The 19,719-nt window shown below is 39.1% G+C and overlaps 1 protein-coding gene across 3 annotated transcripts in view; it reads right to left on the reverse strand.

Annotated features, from left to right (window-relative positions):
• The window catches only part of usp53a (ubiquitin specific peptidase 53a), a 32,157-nt gene extending 13,092 nt beyond the window's left edge, over positions 1-19,065 (reverse strand). Inside the window, exons 1-10 of one of the 3 annotated variants that reach the window (XM_028564123.1) lie at positions 18,610-19,065; positions 10,137-10,807; positions 9,037-9,129; positions 8,704-8,838; positions 6,978-7,088; positions 5,962-6,044; positions 5,621-5,705; positions 5,290-5,436; positions 4,202-4,351; positions 1,081-1,249 (exon numbers count right to left, since the gene is read on the reverse strand). In XM_028564123.1, coding sequence (XP_028419924.1) covers positions 1,081-1,249; positions 4,202-4,351; positions 5,290-5,436; positions 5,621-5,705; positions 5,962-6,044; positions 6,978-7,088; positions 8,704-8,838; positions 9,037-9,129; positions 10,137-10,280 — 1,117 coding nt within the window. In that variant the 5' untranslated portion in view covers positions 10,281-10,807; positions 18,610-19,065. Of the gene's footprint in view, positions 1-1,080; positions 1,250-4,201; positions 4,352-5,289; positions 5,437-5,620; positions 5,706-5,961; positions 6,045-6,977; positions 7,089-8,703; positions 8,839-9,036; positions 9,130-10,136; positions 10,808-17,681; positions 17,933-18,503; positions 18,547-18,609 lie in introns of those variants that run through there. The other 2 variants (XM_028564124.1, XM_028564125.1) reach the window with 2 other exon arrangements.
• Between the last annotated feature and the right edge of the window lie 654 nt (positions 19,066-19,719).

The following is a 19,719-nucleotide window of genomic DNA, read 5'->3' on the forward strand; positions in this document are numbered from 1 at the left end:
CACACACACACAACACCTTGTTACTAGTAAGTCTTAAGATAAAACTTAAGAAATCTGATATCAACAAATAACACAGACTGCACCTGAAACTAAAAAACTGAATTTAAATTACAAAATCCACACAATGTTCTCATTGGTTTTTGCAGGATCATCCAGTTTGGTCCGGCGCCCTGTCAGCTCTTATGAGCAGTGAGTGGCTGCCACAGCTTGGACCTGGGGCACAGCCAGCATGGAGAGCTGGAGGAGGATCTTTAAAGGGGATAAAAACCTCCCTAACCAAACAAATCCAGGGACATATAATCCAAACAGCAGAGATGTTCAGCGGTTGTCATCAACAAATTTTCATTACTGCCTGCAAAGGCAACTAATATGATCTGGGATTGTACACGTCCTACAGAGTTATTTTTTGTTTGCTGAGGTTTCTCTGAATTTGATTTCCATTTAAAGTGATTTGTAAATTAAGGGATTTTTTATTGACGGTTAATTAAATGTGTGCTGAGGGAATAAAAGCACCAGCTTTGCAGAATTTTACTTTATGTATAAAAAAACCCCCAAAAAAAACAACAACAGTCTTTTTCAATTTCCACCTATTCATGAGATTACATTTGTTATTAGTCAAACACTTAACTTAAGCTGGCTGAACAGAGGCAAATGGGTTTTTCCTTTATAAAATAATAAAAAAAAGGTAGCTGCACACCTCAACTTTATATTCATGGTGTTTTACAGTATGGCACTATAATCAAATAGGTCACTTGGGATGGATTTATAGTTAGTGAAACTAAGCAAAGAAAAATACAGAACACTTAACAGCACTAATAACCAAGATGAATGCTCTCAAAGGAATTTGATGTTGTCATTTCCATATAAAGGACACTAAATCAACACCCTCTTCTTACTCAATATAACTATGTTGAACCTCTACAGTGAAAAAGTTGATTTAGTTTATGATAACGACATCCTGATGACCTCTGACCTAATAGATTCTTATTCCAGTAAGGGTTTGCACAGTCCAAATAGTTAATGTAAACAAATGCAAAACCGATACAGATTTTTACACAAGCTTGCTTAGATAGGTCATACCTTGCACTTCTCCATTGACCGGGGTCTTGATGTGAGACTGGCTGCTGTTTTTTTTTGAGGCATCATCTGCGGGGATAGCACTCCCGTCAGGGTTGGCATAAAAGAGGAGGAGAGGCTGGAAGTGACCTTTGATGCATTTGATGACCACATCTTTCCACCTGGAGCCGATCTACAGCAAAAGATAAAGGAAGGGTGGTCAGTGCACCTATACGTGCAGATTTAAGCACATTGGACACAGTAATTCTGCATCTTTATGTGTAATAATACAGTGAAACAATATCTGACGACTTTGAAAAAAAAAAAAAAAACAATCTAAAAAGGACAAAAAGTCACTGACAACGAATGCTGTTCCATCCGTCTTTCCAGATGCACCAACAGCTACTGATGAACCGGTAATAACTTTTGGTTTGCTACTCCAGCTAATAAAGCTAGCCACTTTCATAACGTTAGCCTAGCTGCTACTGATAGATTGAGACTGACAATGTTCAATGCATTGTGGAGAGTAACAACGTTAGCTAACGGTATAGCTACACTCTTGGTAGATACCTGGTTTGGCTAACCGCTAACTTTAAGTTTAGGTTAGGCTGACAAAAAAAAGTCATGTAAGCTTGGACAATTTACATGCAAATTGCAGCGGCAGGTAAATAAACTTGTGCGATTGTCATGCAAACTGGCTTTCTCAGTAGCCAAGATAATATCACTCCGCCGCTGCTGTAGCCTATGCTACCAACTACAGGGAACAAAGTATAACTATTGCAATGCAATGCAAGGGTAGTTTTATTCCTAACATTATTCTATCAACACAGACATTTACATCCATAGTCTGCCGTTATAATTAATTTGCCTCGGGTGTACTGTGGAGTGGGTAAGTGGCAGGCTTGCAGATACTGTTGACTTGCGCTAGCCTAGCACCAGCGAACTCTGCAACTGAAAGGACTAGATGAAAAGTGTTGAAAACTGTCTCCACTGATAAATAACACACTGGCTAACTTGGAAATGAGGTCTTATGTCCAAAATTCTGAACCACCCCTTTAAAGAGGGTTTAAAATGTTTTTGTATTTCCCTAATAGGAAATCAAGCTACCATGGTCCAATTCAATTTAGAAAAGCAGACAGATTGTACACATAACAGGATCATTTACTTTCTTGTGACTCCATCTGTTTTCATTTTACAAAGGGTATGAAAAAAAGTTTTGTTGTATAACTGTTCTGATATAAAGCATTTTAACTTATTACAAACTGAACACAGCTCTCATAGCAAACCCAGAATGTCACAACCCAAGTCACTCTTAACCTAACAGAAAATGATCTGACTGCTTTCATAAAATTTACTGGCAAACTTTAAAACAAAACCTCACCATTATTGTGCATAGTCTAATTTATGAGAGAATATATCACACTGAGGCCAAATCGCACAATCACATTAACTAAGCTGTGTAAGGTGCGTGTCTCGCCACAAAGGCACCACAAAGGCAGGCTGCAGGCTAACAGATGCTTGTGTGCTCCTTAATTAAGCAAATGACAGTGGAAGAGGGGAGAGGAGAAGGTAGGAGTAGAAAGGAGGTTAAGAAAAACTAATGCAAAGCAAAACAAAGGAAACACAATCAAAGGAATGTTGCCAAGAGATAGATCGATAGATAGATAGATAGATAGATAGATAGATAGATCGATAGATCGATAGATAGATAGATAAAAAAATGATAAAAAGAAATGGACTGTGGATGTGAATGCTTAGCAGTCCCCTGCCATTAGCTGTACTGTGTACAGTAAATGTTAGACTAAAAATCACAGCCATGCTAATTGCACCATGAGGCTGTAATGACCTTTGCACCTACTTGTCTGAATGTTGCATTCATTTGAAATGGTAAACACATAGCTGCGATACCTGGGGTCAGGTGTCCAGTTATACGGTCAGTTATAAAAAAAAAAAAAAAAAAAAAAAAAAACTTATTTTACACCACAAGCCACTCAGAATGGAGTTCTTAATGACCATGGTACAAGTACTGTAACTCACAATTCTGCTACAATATGCAAGAAACTATATTTCATCGTCCTCATTTAACAAAGAATGTTTTATGCACTGAAAAGCAGCGATCAGGCTACGCTACAGTAGTCATTTAGCAGCTGGGACTTGGGGAGTCACAGAAATGCTGGCAAGTTTCGACCCAGGTATAGACTTGGCAGGCGCTGAGCGCTGTAGCTCCTCCATCTCAGTCGAAGGGGGGGCTGCACACACAGCACAAGCTGCTGATGGATTGACACAGAGCCAGCCAGCCACTGCACCACAGTCCCAGAGAAAATTGTGAGCACGTAAAACAAAAAGCATGCTCACGTGTGCTTACATGTGAAAATAAAGCCAATATTTAGAAAAGGAGAAGGGGATAGATGAGAGGATTTACAGCCAATATACTGAATACACACAAAACCACTAGCAACATACAAACACACACACAAATAAAACCTCTTTCTCACACACAGAATATGCACCTACATCATGCAACTCAGCATTCTCAATGACCCCTTACTTTAACCAGTAAAGGGATCTGTAAAATAATCATTACTGTTTAGGCTTCACTTCACTACTGCAGAGTTGGGGAACTGCAGTAGAACTGGGGGTGGGGGGTTAGCTGACTCTTTAGTGCCATAAAGGCTTATCAACCCAGACTCATGAAGGGCAATCGATGTGGCCCTTATTGGTCGATAAAGAGACTTGGTGATGGAGATAGGCGATGGAACATTGCTACTGTTTTCTGCTGCTTGTAAAAAAGACCACATTTTATCAGAATAGCACATTTTCATGAATAGAGATTTCACATTTTAAACTGTGGTCCCTCTGCACACTAATAACCGACAAAAACTAAACTACGAAGAATTTTCTTGTACAAGATGCAACATAATGAATCATATAAACCCTGATGGCTAACTCTTCAATTCACCATGGACTACTCTATAAAAACAAGAATAAAAAAAAAAAAAATTAAATAAAAAATTAAATAAGACAAAGGAAAGCATCAAATCCCATATTTAAAGAAGCTGGAACCAGTGAATGTTAAAAATAGTTATTAATTGCCTGTCTATGAACTGATTTAGTTAACTGACAAATGATATAAGCACAGTCTCACCTCTTTCACAGTGGCATCATCAAAGAAGACCCATTTGGAGGACTTTGTGTGGAAGGCGAAGGCACAGTAGTGGCGGCTGGAGTAGCAGATCATCCCCACAAGCAGTAGCTCTCCCTTTTTGGCATGCTCATCGGTCACCCTGTAGAAGAGCTGTGTCCATACACACATACACTTATATAAATATATACACAAATTACTCATTTGCATCAATGCTTCTGTTGGTATGCTTTGGAAATGTGCAACAGGGAGCGGTCAAACAAACGGTTTGAATACTTCAATAAAGAAGTTATGTAATGTGTGAACACTGTACCAATGTGAACTACACGGATTGATTTTTTTTGATTGGTAAGCTCACCCAACACAGTGTACTTATGTGAACAAGCTACTGAGGAATATTTAGTAAGTCATCTGCCAACTTTTTACCTACATATTTCATGTGAACACCCTATTAATGTGTGTGAATATGTGATTTTATGGACAGAGAAGGAGTTACACTTGCCCACATTTGTGCATGCTCATGATATAAACTCTACAAGAAAAGCAGTCTTGAACACATGTTTTTTCCCCCCCATCTCAGTGACGTCTGTTCAGCCCACATGTTCCCTCAGACAGGCATGCACAAACACACGCTCGCTCAGGAAAACACAGAAATGACGGGTGGGGCTTTCTGACAAGCTGACCAAGGCCAGCAGGAGCTTTTTGATCAGTGGTGCTAGCCAACTGGGCATTGGGCGTTGACTGCTTACGCAATGGCCCCGAATTACAGAGAAATAAATCCCCACTTTATTTCCCACATATGTTCAATTGCACCAGAATAAACTCACCCTAAACAGCAAAAAAAGGAAATGGCAGCTGTGTAAATGGAAGAATTCCAAAAAGATACTGACAAACTGAACCACGTCTGGAGAGAGTTCTTCTATTTCCTGTTGGATAACTAATTACTTCATCTGAAAGGCTCAATGATATGTTCTAGCTGTATGTCAGTTTCCACCACTAGTCACAAAATGTCACACAATATTACTGAGAAGCTAAAAAACAGAAATACAAAGTGTAAAATATACTTAAAATGTTGGTTAAAGTAGACCCACCGCAGAAAGACTGAGATGAGGCCCCAGCGAGCGGATAACATCTTCTGTGAGGTCTGACTGGTCAGAGTCCCAGACAAAGCCTATGGTAACTATCTCTGGAGAGTTCATGAGGACCCGTCTGATCCTAATCTTCTGGCCACAGTTGCTCTGGGGAAGAAGAACAAAGACACCAAAAGCAACATCGCCCTATTACCAAGTACAAAATGAATATCAAAAACAAAATATTTAAGAATCACTACATTCCCAAAGAAACTTTATTCAACAAATAATGGAGAAAAGTGACTGCTTAATTGCACATTCCTCTTTAAAACACTTTGCATAGGTCACTTACTGGACAGTTACGAAGGTCCCCTATCGTACTTGCTGCTTGTAACAGTTCCCCAAATGACTTGTCTCTGCCCTGGAGCGTCTGTTGACTGAGAAAGATGAGACGCATTGTCAGCAGAAGCATGGGAAAGAACAAGTGAGTAACAGGAAGGGAGACAAGGACAAATAAAGATTAAGGTATGTGGAGAGGAAAAAAAAACTGTTGGGTGTGTGAAATGTCAGCTATAAGTTAAGTAATGGTCTTGTGACAAATGTGCAGAGAGAGACATGAAAAACGAAAACAGAGTGCAATCGGACAGATGATAATGGAGAAGCAAAGAAAGTTTCATATTGCCTGTGCCTTACCAGAGTGCAGTGGTGGAGACATAGTGCACCAGCTCTGTAAACGGCAGCGGGTCGGAGGATGCCCCACAGCTACGGCATACAGACTGCAGAGGGGAGAGAGTTGATGACCAAGATGGTGATGATGAGCACAAAAAGATACACAGGTGTGATTTCAGCACGCATGTATGCGGTCAGAGATTCAAGTCAGCATGTCATTTTCCAAAAGAGTGAGATCAGATATAGTCACAGTAAGAAAAAAAACCCACCTCAATTTGTATAAACTGTGACAAGAGATTATGACTTGTCTTGCTGCTATTCTTGTGATCAGTTATAAACTGTGGGCTCTGTAGTCTTCACCTCAAAAGGATTGACATTACCAAGCATACAATTTAATATATGAAGTTATCAATCTCCCTCTGACCAAGGCAATCCTCATCAAGGCCTTGATAATATTTGCCGGATCAGGTGCCCTGAAGTCGAGGTGGAACAAAATCCACTGACTGTGCCTCTAAGGGATTTAGTCCAAAGGCGTATTATGCGTTTGATTCTGAGATAGAACTGGTTTGGGACAGGGACAGCATCAGTGATGTGGTATTGTGCTGGAATTTGTGTGTACACCATCTGTGAGATATCTGCTGGTGCTGCTGCTGCTGCTGCACTGTGGAGCTGACCAGAAACACCCTCCTTATTCCACTGGGGCAATCCACTATCAAAACATGACGGATTGGATTTCTACTGTCTCTGACAGTGATTCATGTACCTGTGTGTGTGTGTGTGTGTGTGTGTGTGTGTGTGTGTGTGTGTGGCCTAATCCTATCATTGCCTAGTGTGTTTAGCTTGTCTACATATTGCTGTGGAGGCTGTGCAAACAAACACTGTATGAACTAAAAGATTAACAACAAAAAGAGAAAAAAAATCCTAATTAACACTTCCTTCTCAGACAGCCTGAACGAACACATTTTTAACACCAACTTTTTTCACAGATTGTCCAAGTAAAATAACAGAATATTTATTATGTTTTCTAACACACTACTGACCTGCTCGTAAAGTGACATAGCAAACTTCTGATGCGTGATGCAAGACTTTGAAGTGCAGGCATCTGTCTCCTCAGGCACAATGTGCAGGTGGATCCTCTCCAGGATGTTCTCCTGTGACACAACATGACATATATCAGGTGTGGGACAAGATATTTCTAACACTGTTGTTGTAAAGCCACCTTTGTTTTTTATTACAATGCAGGTATTCCCAAGAGCAAAAATGCAATGCAGTGGGACACACTGTTACATATAAAGACTTCAATGTTGACAGCAGAAGGAGCACATTTAAAAGACCAAGCTATACTCCATTATAACTCCCACCTGTTTCTATGGAGCGCTTTTGAGTTTATAAAATATTAAGGCTGCAAGGTAGGCCTGCAAAGGGCACTTCACAGCCTGTTAATCTGATACTGGCTAAGTCCTCACATAAATTCTCCAATGGTACGCTGCTGCCATTGCATTACATGGTGAATGCTCAAGGGCAAAGATCTGTGTGGGATTAAGAATTAAGATAGTCTCTAAAAGATAGCAATTTTGGCACGCAAGCTTCAGTCTTAGATGTAAAAGTTACTGCTGAAAAAAGTACACCAAAGTTGCTTTTTCTGCATCTATCTTCATTATGTGGTACATTTCTGAAGCAAAGTGACTTAATGTTCACACTTGTACAACCCAGTGTTTAGTTATATTTAGGGTTGGGTATTGTTTGGATTTTTACAATTCCGAAGCGGTACTTTTAAAACGATTCCGATTCCTAAACAGATTCTTGAAAAAATGACAAAGAATGGCTCTTTTATAGGTTTTTTTAAATTGAAAATTATTAAAATGTAACAATATATTAACGTTTTAAAGTACTTAAATATATAATAAAACCCTACACTACAGAGAAAGGCGGATATTTTTACGTCCGTTTTGGAGCGACAGAGGCGAAAATATTTCAGTCGACACATTAAGTGGAACCGAAATGAGGAACCGGAATTTGCTTTCTAATCCGGTCCGATTCCTACCGGTTGCATAGGAACCGGTTCCATAGTGGAACCGGGTTTCAGTACCCAACCCTACTTATATTACAGCTCTCTACACTACTGTTCGGTCCACCATTGCTGTGTAATCCGACTTCCGAAGTGGATAAACAATTATTGCAGGATTAAATCAGAATGTACCTGTGCTGTCTGGGTATACTGCTATAAAGCAGAAGTGCTCAAAAGCGTGAAAAGAAAATTAACTAATTAAGAGAAAACAATGTTGTAAAATGAAGGATAGAAAATGCTTGAAAATGTTTCATATGTGATGGTTGAAGTCAAAATAAACTACATGAAAATTACACTGCAGTTAGGGAAAAACAAGTTCTGGCCAAACAAGTTGTTGTGCCAAAAGGTGCATAAAAATTGGAAGTGATATGTAGAAAAGACGAAGGATGCATCAAATTTACTTCAAAAAGGCACAGAAATGATGCAACATAATATGGTATCCCAAAACAAGAGAGGTTCAAACACAACTCTGGCGCTTATATAACCTGTCATGATGATATTTAGCGGCAATGTGGCAGGGGTTGATGGGAGGAGAAGGGAGGGGAAGAAGATTTTCAGTGACCTCGCCAAACAGTTTGTTGCAGTGCATTACCCAAAATGTGTGGCAGGGTATCACACAAACACACACACACACACACATCCCTCTCCATACGCTAGTCTCCCTGGCTCAGGACAGCCGTGTTGCCACAGGAACTTACAAAGCACTCTGCGGCATCATCCATGAAGCCCAGCTGGAAGCGCTGCTCGTCCTTAAAGGTCTCTGCCAAGGCGTGACGCAGATTGTCAGAGGGCAGGGCGCGCTCCCGACTGTGCTGGAACTGGGAGAAAATGCCCTGAAAAAGACAACAAGAACTTGTTTGTACATGGACTATAGGACATTTTGTTTATTAAAAGCATTTGTGTCACCATCACTGCTCAATACACAAGTGGATATGTGACCCAAACAGTTACCATATAAGAAACTGAAAAACAGGAACTCAAACTTAAAGGTTAGCTTGCTCCCATTAATTGTGCTTCTGATTGTATTCTACCTTTAATGCACAAAAGATGCATGATTCTCCTAGACAGAAGTGTCCAGGCAGCTGCCTCAAGCTGCGTCTGAAGATGTCCAGGTGCCATAATACCTATACAAAGGAAAGAGAAGGTAACCTTGATTCTTTACACTACAAAAAGGTTACACTTAACACAACATTCAAGCAGGTTTTAGGATATTAGTAGTACACAGTCAGTCAATAAGACATTAGGACACAGTCTCCAAGGCCATGAGGACGAGGACTGAACGAGAGGAACAACTCCCTCACAGAAACAAAGCCCCAGGTAATAATCATCTTCAACTAGCTCATCGGTTGTCTCACCCTCTGAGTCACACTCTCCGAGAGTGACCTCACTGTTGGGCTGACTGCAATAATGAACTAACTCGGCGGCTTGTTTCCCAATAGTCAAAAGCAACCTTCAAGTACATTAAAATATTGCTAGGAAGCTCAGATATATGTAGACAGTGACTCAGATTTTTTAATTTCTGAATAAATGATGGTCATATTCTAAGAGGGTGGAACATGGTGTACTGCCTGGAGGAAGACTGTAACAAGTGAGCGAATAAAGTTAAACAAGGAGGTGCCAAAGTAAGAAAAAAGTAATGTCATTAAAGAGCACCTTATAATACAGTGTTATCAAATATTCATAGCATGCAACAAATGTAGCTTTTTGTGCAAAACAATGTTAAGCTTAAATCCTTTTCTAGTGATGGCAATGTCAGTCAGTTGATTTCTTCGGTCCAGATTGAAATACTTCAACAAAAGTAGAGGAACACAGAAAACAGTAATATAAGGCATACCAACACAGCACAAGGCCAACTGCTCCTACAAATCCTGACAATTAGTTTTAATTAAATCAATTTATAAAATAACATAAAACTGCAAGACATTATAGTTTATAACTAAATACACCCACACATACTGACTAGTTTAAATCAACCCATAAGGAAGTCATTCTAGTAATTTAAAAAGAGGATGCACAAGCTTCTGTGACTCCTGCTCACATCTGACCTACTTTTAAATACTTAATTGCTTACTGTATCGACAGGCACATAGCTTAATCATTTCAAGAAATGTTGAATTAAATCCAACCACACCTGCACAGCACTGTTGAGGAAGCAGCTGTTCTGGCCCGGCTCGTTCAACAGTCCTTTGGTGGGGGCCAAAGACAGCATGCTCCCCGGTTGATACGATTTCCCCAGATTGCCCCCTGGCTTCCTGAAGAACTTGACCCATGCCATTGGATAGTGGGGTCTGCCTTTAGACAGGTGGGAAAGTCAGACGGGGCAGGTTGGTGCTGGGATCAGATCCCTCGGCCCCTGAAGAAGTGACTCCCCAATAGTCTGGGCTTAAGTTATTCCACGAGCTGCAGCAGCTGCCCTGCTAAACATGGGCTTCTAGTCCATTTCTGCACCTCATGTAGACAATCCTTTTACTTTGTCCAATACTTAAAGGTTTTTCCACACACACACAAAAAAAAGATAATTAAAAGTTAACACAAAAAAATTACAATCCAAGTCTGTGTTTTGGGAAGCCTTTGATGATCAGTGGTCTGATACTTCTGATAAGATGTGTTTTGACTACAGAGCAACATTCCTCAGTCATCCTGTAGTCTTGATGGCTCTGCACAAAGCTTCAGAAAGGATTGTAGATGCAAATATTGTCGCATGGTCCTGATGCAGTTGAGGATTATTTCAGCTGCAGTCAGTTGTCCCTCTCAGAGGTCCATTCATAGTAAAGGTTTATCCAGGCTGGACAGCAAACACAGCTGGGCATTTAAAGAAAGAGAGAATGAGATTAAATGAGATTTTAGATGACATTATGAAGTTTATTATCAGTTACCGTTTTTACTAGTATGCGGGCACTATTGTTTTCTAAAATGTTTAACTGCTTCTTTCACTGGACAACATTTTGTAGGTGTTTTATAAAATGATAAAGTCATTGTATAATAACAGAGAAATGAAAACACATTGTTCATATCTCTGCTCATTCTAGGTTAGATGTCAAACTAGACATGTCAACAAAGCTTACATATTAACGTTTACAAACACCCTTTGCACTGGAGGCGTGTCAAACTAAAGTTGGCCCCAGCTAAAGTTGCATATTAACATTCAGACAGATTTATTTCAATTTTCTAAACAATTGATTACAACAGCCAAGAGACATTTCAAAGGAACAAAGATAATGTTGACCTAGAGCAGATATGTTTACGACAATTGAGCTCACATTCCTTTTGTAAATGTACACGAAAAATATGAATAGAAATACCAATAGAAAACAAAGGAGGAGGCAACCTCCAACAATAGCTGCTGTAAAGGTCTACTATTACCACTGACTCGTCTTCCCCAGCTCTGAATATTGATTAACTGCTGACCACAGTCTTCCTAACCATTTAATATTCACATTGACTCATGGTTATTTACATTATCGATTACTCTGTTATTTTTCAATCCGACTCAAATCTATAATATATATTTTATTTTAAATAATGAAAAATATGGGTCAGAATTAACCAAAGGCCAAGGTCAAGTCCAACCAACAGGTAAAAATCTTCATTTTACAAATCATATGAAATGACAAATTGTAACCAGAAAATGTTTAGTATTTTTACTTGATACCTGAAAAATGTATTATCATAATTGCCATTGATTAGCCTAATCCTCTGCTGAACTATCTGTCCTATAGATTTACAATATAGCTGTGTCCCTACTGTAAAATAACATTGCCTGGGTCTACACTGCCATGTTTCCATGTTTTTCAAACATTTAAAGTTTGCAGTTGTAGCTCCAGATGAGAGCCAAAACTCAAGTTGTTGGTCAGCAATTTGTGGCCTGTGATTTTAAAATTTCCATATACAAAACCTACTGCCTCAGGTTTCTTTTCCTATTTGGTCTTTTTTTTCTGGCCTGACCTATTTTTAACATGAGATAGAGGCCATTATAATAAACCATTGAAAATGCAGTTCAAGTTATGCAACTTGCAGTCCATGCAGCTTCAACATAGTATGAAAGACCAACAAAACCTGCAGTAAATGTGCACTGTGCACGGACTACTTTATGAGGTTTGATCGATGTTTGTACTGAGTGAGGCAGTGGAAGCTATGTCTAGGTTATTACAATAGTGAATGTCCCAAGAGGTACACACTGTATAATCATGGCCTGTGAGTTTTAATGTGTATTGTGATTCTTATACAATGATACAAAGCTTGTCCAGTGTCTTTATGGAAAACTGTTGTGGCAAAGCAAAAGTACAAAGAAGCAACAATGAGCAATAGTTCTGTGTGATACATGGTGATTCAGCCTCTTTTAGTCCCCAACACCTAAAATAATAACCTCAAACATTTTGTTATTCAGAGTGAAAACAAAAAAAATAAAAAATACTGCCCTACTTTGCACAAACAATGAAACTTCCCTGTTTCGACAGTCCCCAGAACAAAAAGTTTCAGTCCAAACTGGTTGGGTAACATTTCCATCCTGGTATTTCAGGAATCCTCAATGGATTATGATGTTGCAACAAAGTCACTTCACAGCAGGTTAATGGTGCGACCTGAAGGTTAGTATTTACATGTAGAACTAACCGTCATCTTCACATGATTCAACTAAAAAACACAAACGTCCTTGCGACTGGACTCCATAGCAACAGCATTCCAAAGCAATCACTCAGGATCACAGTTGCTTAAGAGCTGCTGTTTCCGGATTAGTTTCAGGGCTGGAGGAGTGAGAGGAAAAACTGGACACTCCACCTATACACCCCACCTTTACTAATGACATCACAGCAATCACACACCCTGACATGTTGGTGCGATCTGTATGTTTTATCATAATCTCCTTCTATTATTATTGCAGGAGTGTTACTAACACTTAACACCTCGATTGCTGCAGGATATCGCAATTCAACAATTCCCACAGTTAAAGCGCAAACATCTGACATGACCGTGTAGCATCTCTTCTTGTGACACTGCTGACAACAGCGAGAGTAAATATGGCTCTGCCTTTCTGGTACTAGAAATGTGATTGCATTATGGTGGTCCTCTTGAATTCTGCCAACCTCACTTATGTTAAACTATTTTTAGTCTGAGAAGAACTGTCACATGCTGACTACAATTCAATGACTGATATCATTTTCAAAGATTATCCTCTGATACCTAAGGCCAAAGATTATCATTTTTCAACTCTGGAATAATATAATACATTTCCTTTCAAACAGGTTTCATTTTCTTTTGTGATATGGTGAGGCCATGGCTGAGAAGAACTTGGTAACATTTCTGCCACATCGGTTGTCCCCCCACAATAAATTAAAAAGACATTCCAGGTTTACCAGATTAAGCATGACACCTTTCATCTGACAACATCATGTGACTGGAACCTTGTAGTGTTTGCACTGCGGGACAGGTGCACAATTTTAGACATGGACTGGCTGAGTTACAATCCAGAGAGGTTAAAGTGACACATACTGCACCTAACCTGTGAGCAGGGATACAGATGAAAGAGTGAAGAGTAGGAAAGACTGATGCACATTGTCTAAACAGGTGGCCATGCCGATTTGTTTCGACAACATTCTTAATCTATTTCCTATGCTTTTTTGTTTTATGATTAAAAAAAAAAGAAAAAAGACCTGTTCCCAAAAATTGACATCTATCATAATTGACTTCAACTGAATGTGATAAATAGGCCTCCTTGTTTATAAACCTAGGTGGAGAAAGCGACTCAACTGGCTAGTCACACTATTTTCAAGAAACCAGGATTACATCATTACCAAATGCACGCCAAGATGGCTGTTGACACCCTTCTGTTTCAAGTCTTAGTGATGAATGAAACTAATTTCTTCAGGCTGACTTCCTTACTTTGGGTTGATACTCGCAAGTTTGTCCAATTGTACATTTTTCATGTAACCCTCTGAGTTCACATCAATGGGTAAAAAAAGATTAGCTCCTGTTCATATGATAGTCCGTTTTTTTGTTGAACACTGGTCTCTTCCCTCTCTAACTTTAATAAACCTAACATGGGTGATTCCTTGATAAAAAAAAATGAATGGCCCAGATGACCCTGGCTTTTCAATTCAGCTATGAGCTTGAGCACATGAAAGAAGCAGGGTTCAATCACATGCAACACTGACATCTCAAGAGCGGCATATTTGATAAAAGATAAGATAAAATCATTGATCCCTGTGGGAAAATTAGGTCATGACTAGGCATGGGCCGGTTACCGGTTTAAAAAGGTATACCGTGGTTTGAAAAAGTCAAGGTTTGCCAGTGTGCAGTGTGTTTCAAAATAAAATACATTGTGTTTGAAAGAAAAAAAAAGTTGTTGATTTTTTTTTTACCCAGACATTTCAAAAATAATACATTTATAGCTGTCATTGCAATACCGTAAAACCGTGATATTTTTGCTGAAGGTTATCATGCCATCAGAATCTCATACCGGCCCATGCCTAGTCATGACTGCAGCAAAAAGTAATGACACAAGATTGAAAAACACAACTTAATCATTTAAAGCACCACTTTAAAAATGTTCATTGTGCAGATATTATCCTTTTACTACATTTACCACATAACCACAGCGGGAATACTTTCTACCAATATAATCTATTAATAAAACAATTACTGTATCTATAAACAAAGACGTATAATGTTCCATTATTGCAGCCCCAGAGAACATGAGTGCAACAGGCTGCACTGTACAGCATGAAAACATGAAAGAATTGCATACTGCATTGATTACTGATACTGCTAAGAACTTCCTGCATTTCGTTAGAAGCCCTGTTGTACAACTAGAAAGGAAAGCTGATTGTACTGCAAACATTTATTATATTTGCGAAACATTAAATCATCATCAATTATCAACAGTCTTTGTACAGGTTTATAACAATTTCTCTCTGTGCGATTAACTACTTTTTATTTTTAATGTGAATGCTGAATGATGACTGCATTTTTCCTCACAGATGGTTGGTGAGGTGGAAGTTATTATATTATTATTTTCCCAATCTTATTTAATATGCAGGTAGTAGTAATACTACTAACCTAATAACTGAATTACCAACTTAATAAATAACGGCATAACAAAACTTAATAATGCTAGCAGCTTTTAATGCCATTGCCCAATGAGCTTATGTGCCAATATTTCTAACTTTTAAAAGCTGTGACTGAGAACTGTGACATTGATGGATATGACAGATGTGACAATTTTACAGGTAAAAAAAACAACACAACTCTCCCTGCATTATGAAAGTCTTGCCAAAAATATTGTACAGGTCTAAATAAAAGCCAAACAAGAGACGTAGTTTTACCTTTTCTCTCAGCTGCACCAGTACAGGACTTTCAGTCTTCATTTATAAACAAAGGCTTGCTCAGACTTGTCAGGCAAAGTCCAGGATTGACTTATTCCTTGTCATAGGGAAAATGCATAGGTGAGCACCTTGGAGCAATCAGCCAAAGAGTGTGTTGTGCATCAGCACCTTCGACAAGCCTAGGGAGTAAGATGTGGGCATGTTTGGTGTGAAGGCATGGGGAGTCGGATGCTATAATTTCTCTACTAGTGATCTGTTGATGGATAGCCTCATTAAGAATGATTCAATTGATCTCATTCTTATGGCAATACAAAGAGCCGCTGATGAATCAATCTGTGGTAAATTGAGTCACACTAATTCAATGTCTATAAAATGTAGTAGAAACACATGGTGGGAACAGCACAAAGCGAGAAGAAGCATTCAATGTATGTAAAGAGGCCTTTTTTGGAACAATTTAGCTCACTTCCTAATACCCACAACGAAAGTTGACAATTCTCTCCAGCCTACTGTACATCAGTTCTTTTCAAACAACACAAACAATTTTTCATGGGTCACACGTAGCCTTTTAAATTAACTTTTAATACTCTATTTCCTTGATAAAACATGTCATGCCCCAAAGCACAGTACAAATGTGCAGCCTCTCTACAACTTCTGAGATACTATGAGATAAACAGCAGTACAGTCTACCTTTTTCTCAACCAGATCAATATATATTTCCGTCAAGCTGGAGCATCATGCACCTGCATGACAACTAAGAGCGTTCCTTCGTGTTACTCCTCAACTCTGACTCACGGTTGATAAATGACTTTCCTTACTGGGGATTATGTTCAACAGCAACTCCGACTCCCATGGATAGCAAATTATTGTACATCTTTTTTTCCTCTATTTCAGTCAAAACGCTTTATGCATTTTAATATCTTATTTTAAACAAGAAACTAGTGAATAATTCTATTTCAACTTCAGACAAATAACTTTGGAGATATGTTCAGTCATATTGATATTTGTGTCCTATGACATTTGTAAAATGGGAAAAAAAATGTTTTCCAACTTTTCGCACCTACAATGTATTTAATGTAAAACACACATGAACTTGTACTGCTGGCAGACAACATAATTACATGGTATTGTGTTGTCAGCCATCCAAATGTTTTAAGATACAAACTTTTATGTTAAATAAATTCTATAAGGAACCATTTCTTCAACAGATTATTTGTGAGCCATTAGCTACATCTGAAAATTACCTAGGTGGTGTTATGCTGGAAAAAGCTCAAAGTATCCTAATGAATGGCATAAAAAGGTAACAGATTGTATTGAGTTTGTGGTTATATAAACGGCAGTTTCAAAGACTGCACTACTCCTATATTGCCAGATGCACCGGTTGGAATTTTACTTAAGTGTTGCGTAATCCCCCACTGAATTTAAAACCAATCACTGGTACACAGTGTGACAATTAATGTGGTCTTTTTACATGCCTTAAGTAAAAAATGATCTCTATTTTGGGTGCCATCATGCAAACTTGTTAGATGTCTGATGTTCACCTTTTAATAGAACTCTCACAGATGGCAGTCTCCCACTCAGACTTCCACTTCATCTGTGTTTTTTTATAAAGTGGTGAACTAAGTGTCGGACATCAGGACATAAACATCTTTCTCTACAGTTCCTCTCCACTGTCGACACAATGTTCTAATTTCTATGATTTAATGCATCTACTTTCCACAATTCTTCTATCAGTCTGTTTATTTTAATTAAGAGTTGGGACTGGGCAAACACATAAAAGTCTGAAAACATACAAAACCTTGGCACAAGTAGCCACTGCCTGCACAAGAAGAAGCAATAAAACATGACCCTGCGTGCTAAAACCCTAAAACAGTGAAACTTCACTGTAACATTCCCTACGGACTGCAGACATGGTTTAAGCCTTCAGGCAACAATGCAGTGGTCGTTTCCTGTGTGGGCTTCCTGCTCAAAGGCTTGCCGCTTTCCAGCACACGGTCACCGCGTTCAAGCCTGTGAAACTGAACAGGTCACCCACACCACACTGAGTCACCCATTATTCCTTACAGAGGAAAAGGCAGAACAAAAGCACCATGTTCCAGGTTCCCAAAGAATCTGATTAAAATATAACATCCTCTTCTCCACTCTTATAATTGCTTCCTTAATAGCCCCACATTTTGCAGCAGTTGCCAATACATATCAAGTGCAGGGATGATGACCAACAACTCAACTCCATTTTTTATCTTCAACTTTAGTAAAAGACAAAAAAAATAATTAAATTAATATAAAGTTGCAAACCATCATCTGTCATAATATTTATCAAACGCAGATCCACACATTTACCTCATAAAAAGTACACTTACTTCAAGTACTCTTGCTCGACACACTTGCAACAAAGAGGCGACTTCAGCATGCCTCCATATTTTGTTCACCATCTCAGTCCAAAAGAAAATGTTCCACAACCATCAACCTAAAGGATGAGTGTGCATGATGTCTACAGGGCTGATGATCTCACTGCTTCATCACCACTGTGCATATGGGACTGGGTCTCTGCTGCCCCCTGAGCCCTCTTATCACTGGAATGAATTAAAGTGGAAGAAACCAGTTCACAGGGTGCACAGGGGGTCTACAAATGAGCTCCTGTGAACCTCTGATGTTTTGACCAAATATAAAAAAGGGTGTGCAAAAATTACGCAATATGAATACTCTGTCCACAACTATACGTAACAGGAAACTTGGAAGAACACTGTGCTTGTTTTTCCTGAGGTGACACAACACTTATAAGATAGAGAGTTGACATTTTACGTTATTAAATTACCTGGAAAGCATATTTATGGCCATGTAAATACACATTTAAACAGACTAAGGAAATATTGAGTTGAAATAAAAGTAACATAGCCTAAGTCTCATTTTCGTTACGTTAGCAACATGTTTTAAATATTTAATGATAAACCCGACACATAACATTAGCTAGCCATCAACAACAATGCGACGTATGACGACTTTTAAAAGAAAATACCAATAGTAAGTTAACAAGACAAAATTGAACTGTCGAAATGTAAAGCAAGTTTTCCTGTGTTTTACACATTTAAACACCACATTGTGTAATTTGACAAGTGTGCTAACTAAAGCTACATGTCCGACTAGAAGCAGCTAATGCTAGGCCTACCTGGTTTCCGACTTACCTGAGTTCCAGGTGAAACTACATTTCCGCCCCACGTACTGCTGTCAATGCATAAAGTTTGAAGAACTAACGTTACTTATGTCAAATTCAAATAAAGAGCTACTCACCTCAGAGAGAAAAATAAAACGAAGTGCGAGAATATCCTTCACAACAAGAGTTGAAGTATTTTGCTTTGAGTTTCGGGGGGAGGGACTGAGAAGCCGTGGGAGCTTGTTAAAATGTAGGCTACTTCAAGGCAGAGACAGGCGCTGTAAACTAAAACACCAACAAAACAAAGTATTTTCTTACGCCGCTGAAACTTCTCTCTCTCTCTCTCTCTCTCTCTCTCTCTCTCTCTCTCTCTGGCTTTTGTAGGATTTCTTTTCTCTCAGAAATTCCACTTCGTACACAGCAGCCGCCTCTGTCCACTTGCGATATATTCCGGTTTATAGAGAGGTGCGGGTGTGCTGCAGTTCGCTGCTGCGCGGCGGTAGTGCGCAATGGTCGCCTGGTAGATTTCGGCACCTGAAATACTGGATTAGAGATGTTTTCAGAGAGCTGAGATGTCAAACCCCGCCTCTTCAACAGTGTATTTACTGCAGTCTGCCATGCTACTGTACATCGCTGCCACAGCTACAGCGCGCGCGCGCGCGCACACACACACACACAACGGCGCGGACACACTCCAACATTTGCAGAGCGCCAACTCTGCTGGCAGGCTCGTTAATGTTGCTTTATGGTGCAGAGGTTTGCAGTTAGCCCACTACAATACATAGTGTTAGTTTACAACTTTCCAACTGCAAAACTGCATCACATAGCCTGAATACTTGACATTTTGTGTAAAAGTAGCTTGTCTTTCTAAACCTGGAAAATCACTTCAAATGCATTTGGATATAGTTATTTTGTTGTTGTTTTTGTGGTTGTCTGCATCCAGGGATGCCAAATTTTCACAAAGCCAGCAATAGAATATCTGCATAAATATAGTTGCAAATTAAGTATGCATTCCAGCAGTGTGTTAACTAATGGTTAAACATGCTTTTAAGAGTGTTAAACATTTACCTGTCTGGTTAGGCCATACTCAAACAATGTGATGACAGTTATAACACAGATAATTATGACCAACTGAGAACGGAGGAAAGTCATCTAAGGCTCTTGTTACCCAAACACCATCTGCCTGATCCTGTTATATAAAGAAAGCAATGAGAGAGATGTGCAATTAAGGTTTTTCTCCCCTTTTT

The sequence above is a fragment of the Perca flavescens genome, chromosome 19 (assembly GCF_004354835.1).
Source record: "Perca flavescens isolate YP-PL-M2 chromosome 19, PFLA_1.0, whole genome shotgun sequence".
Lineage (NCBI taxonomy): Eukaryota > Metazoa > Chordata > Actinopteri > Perciformes > Percidae > Perca > Perca flavescens.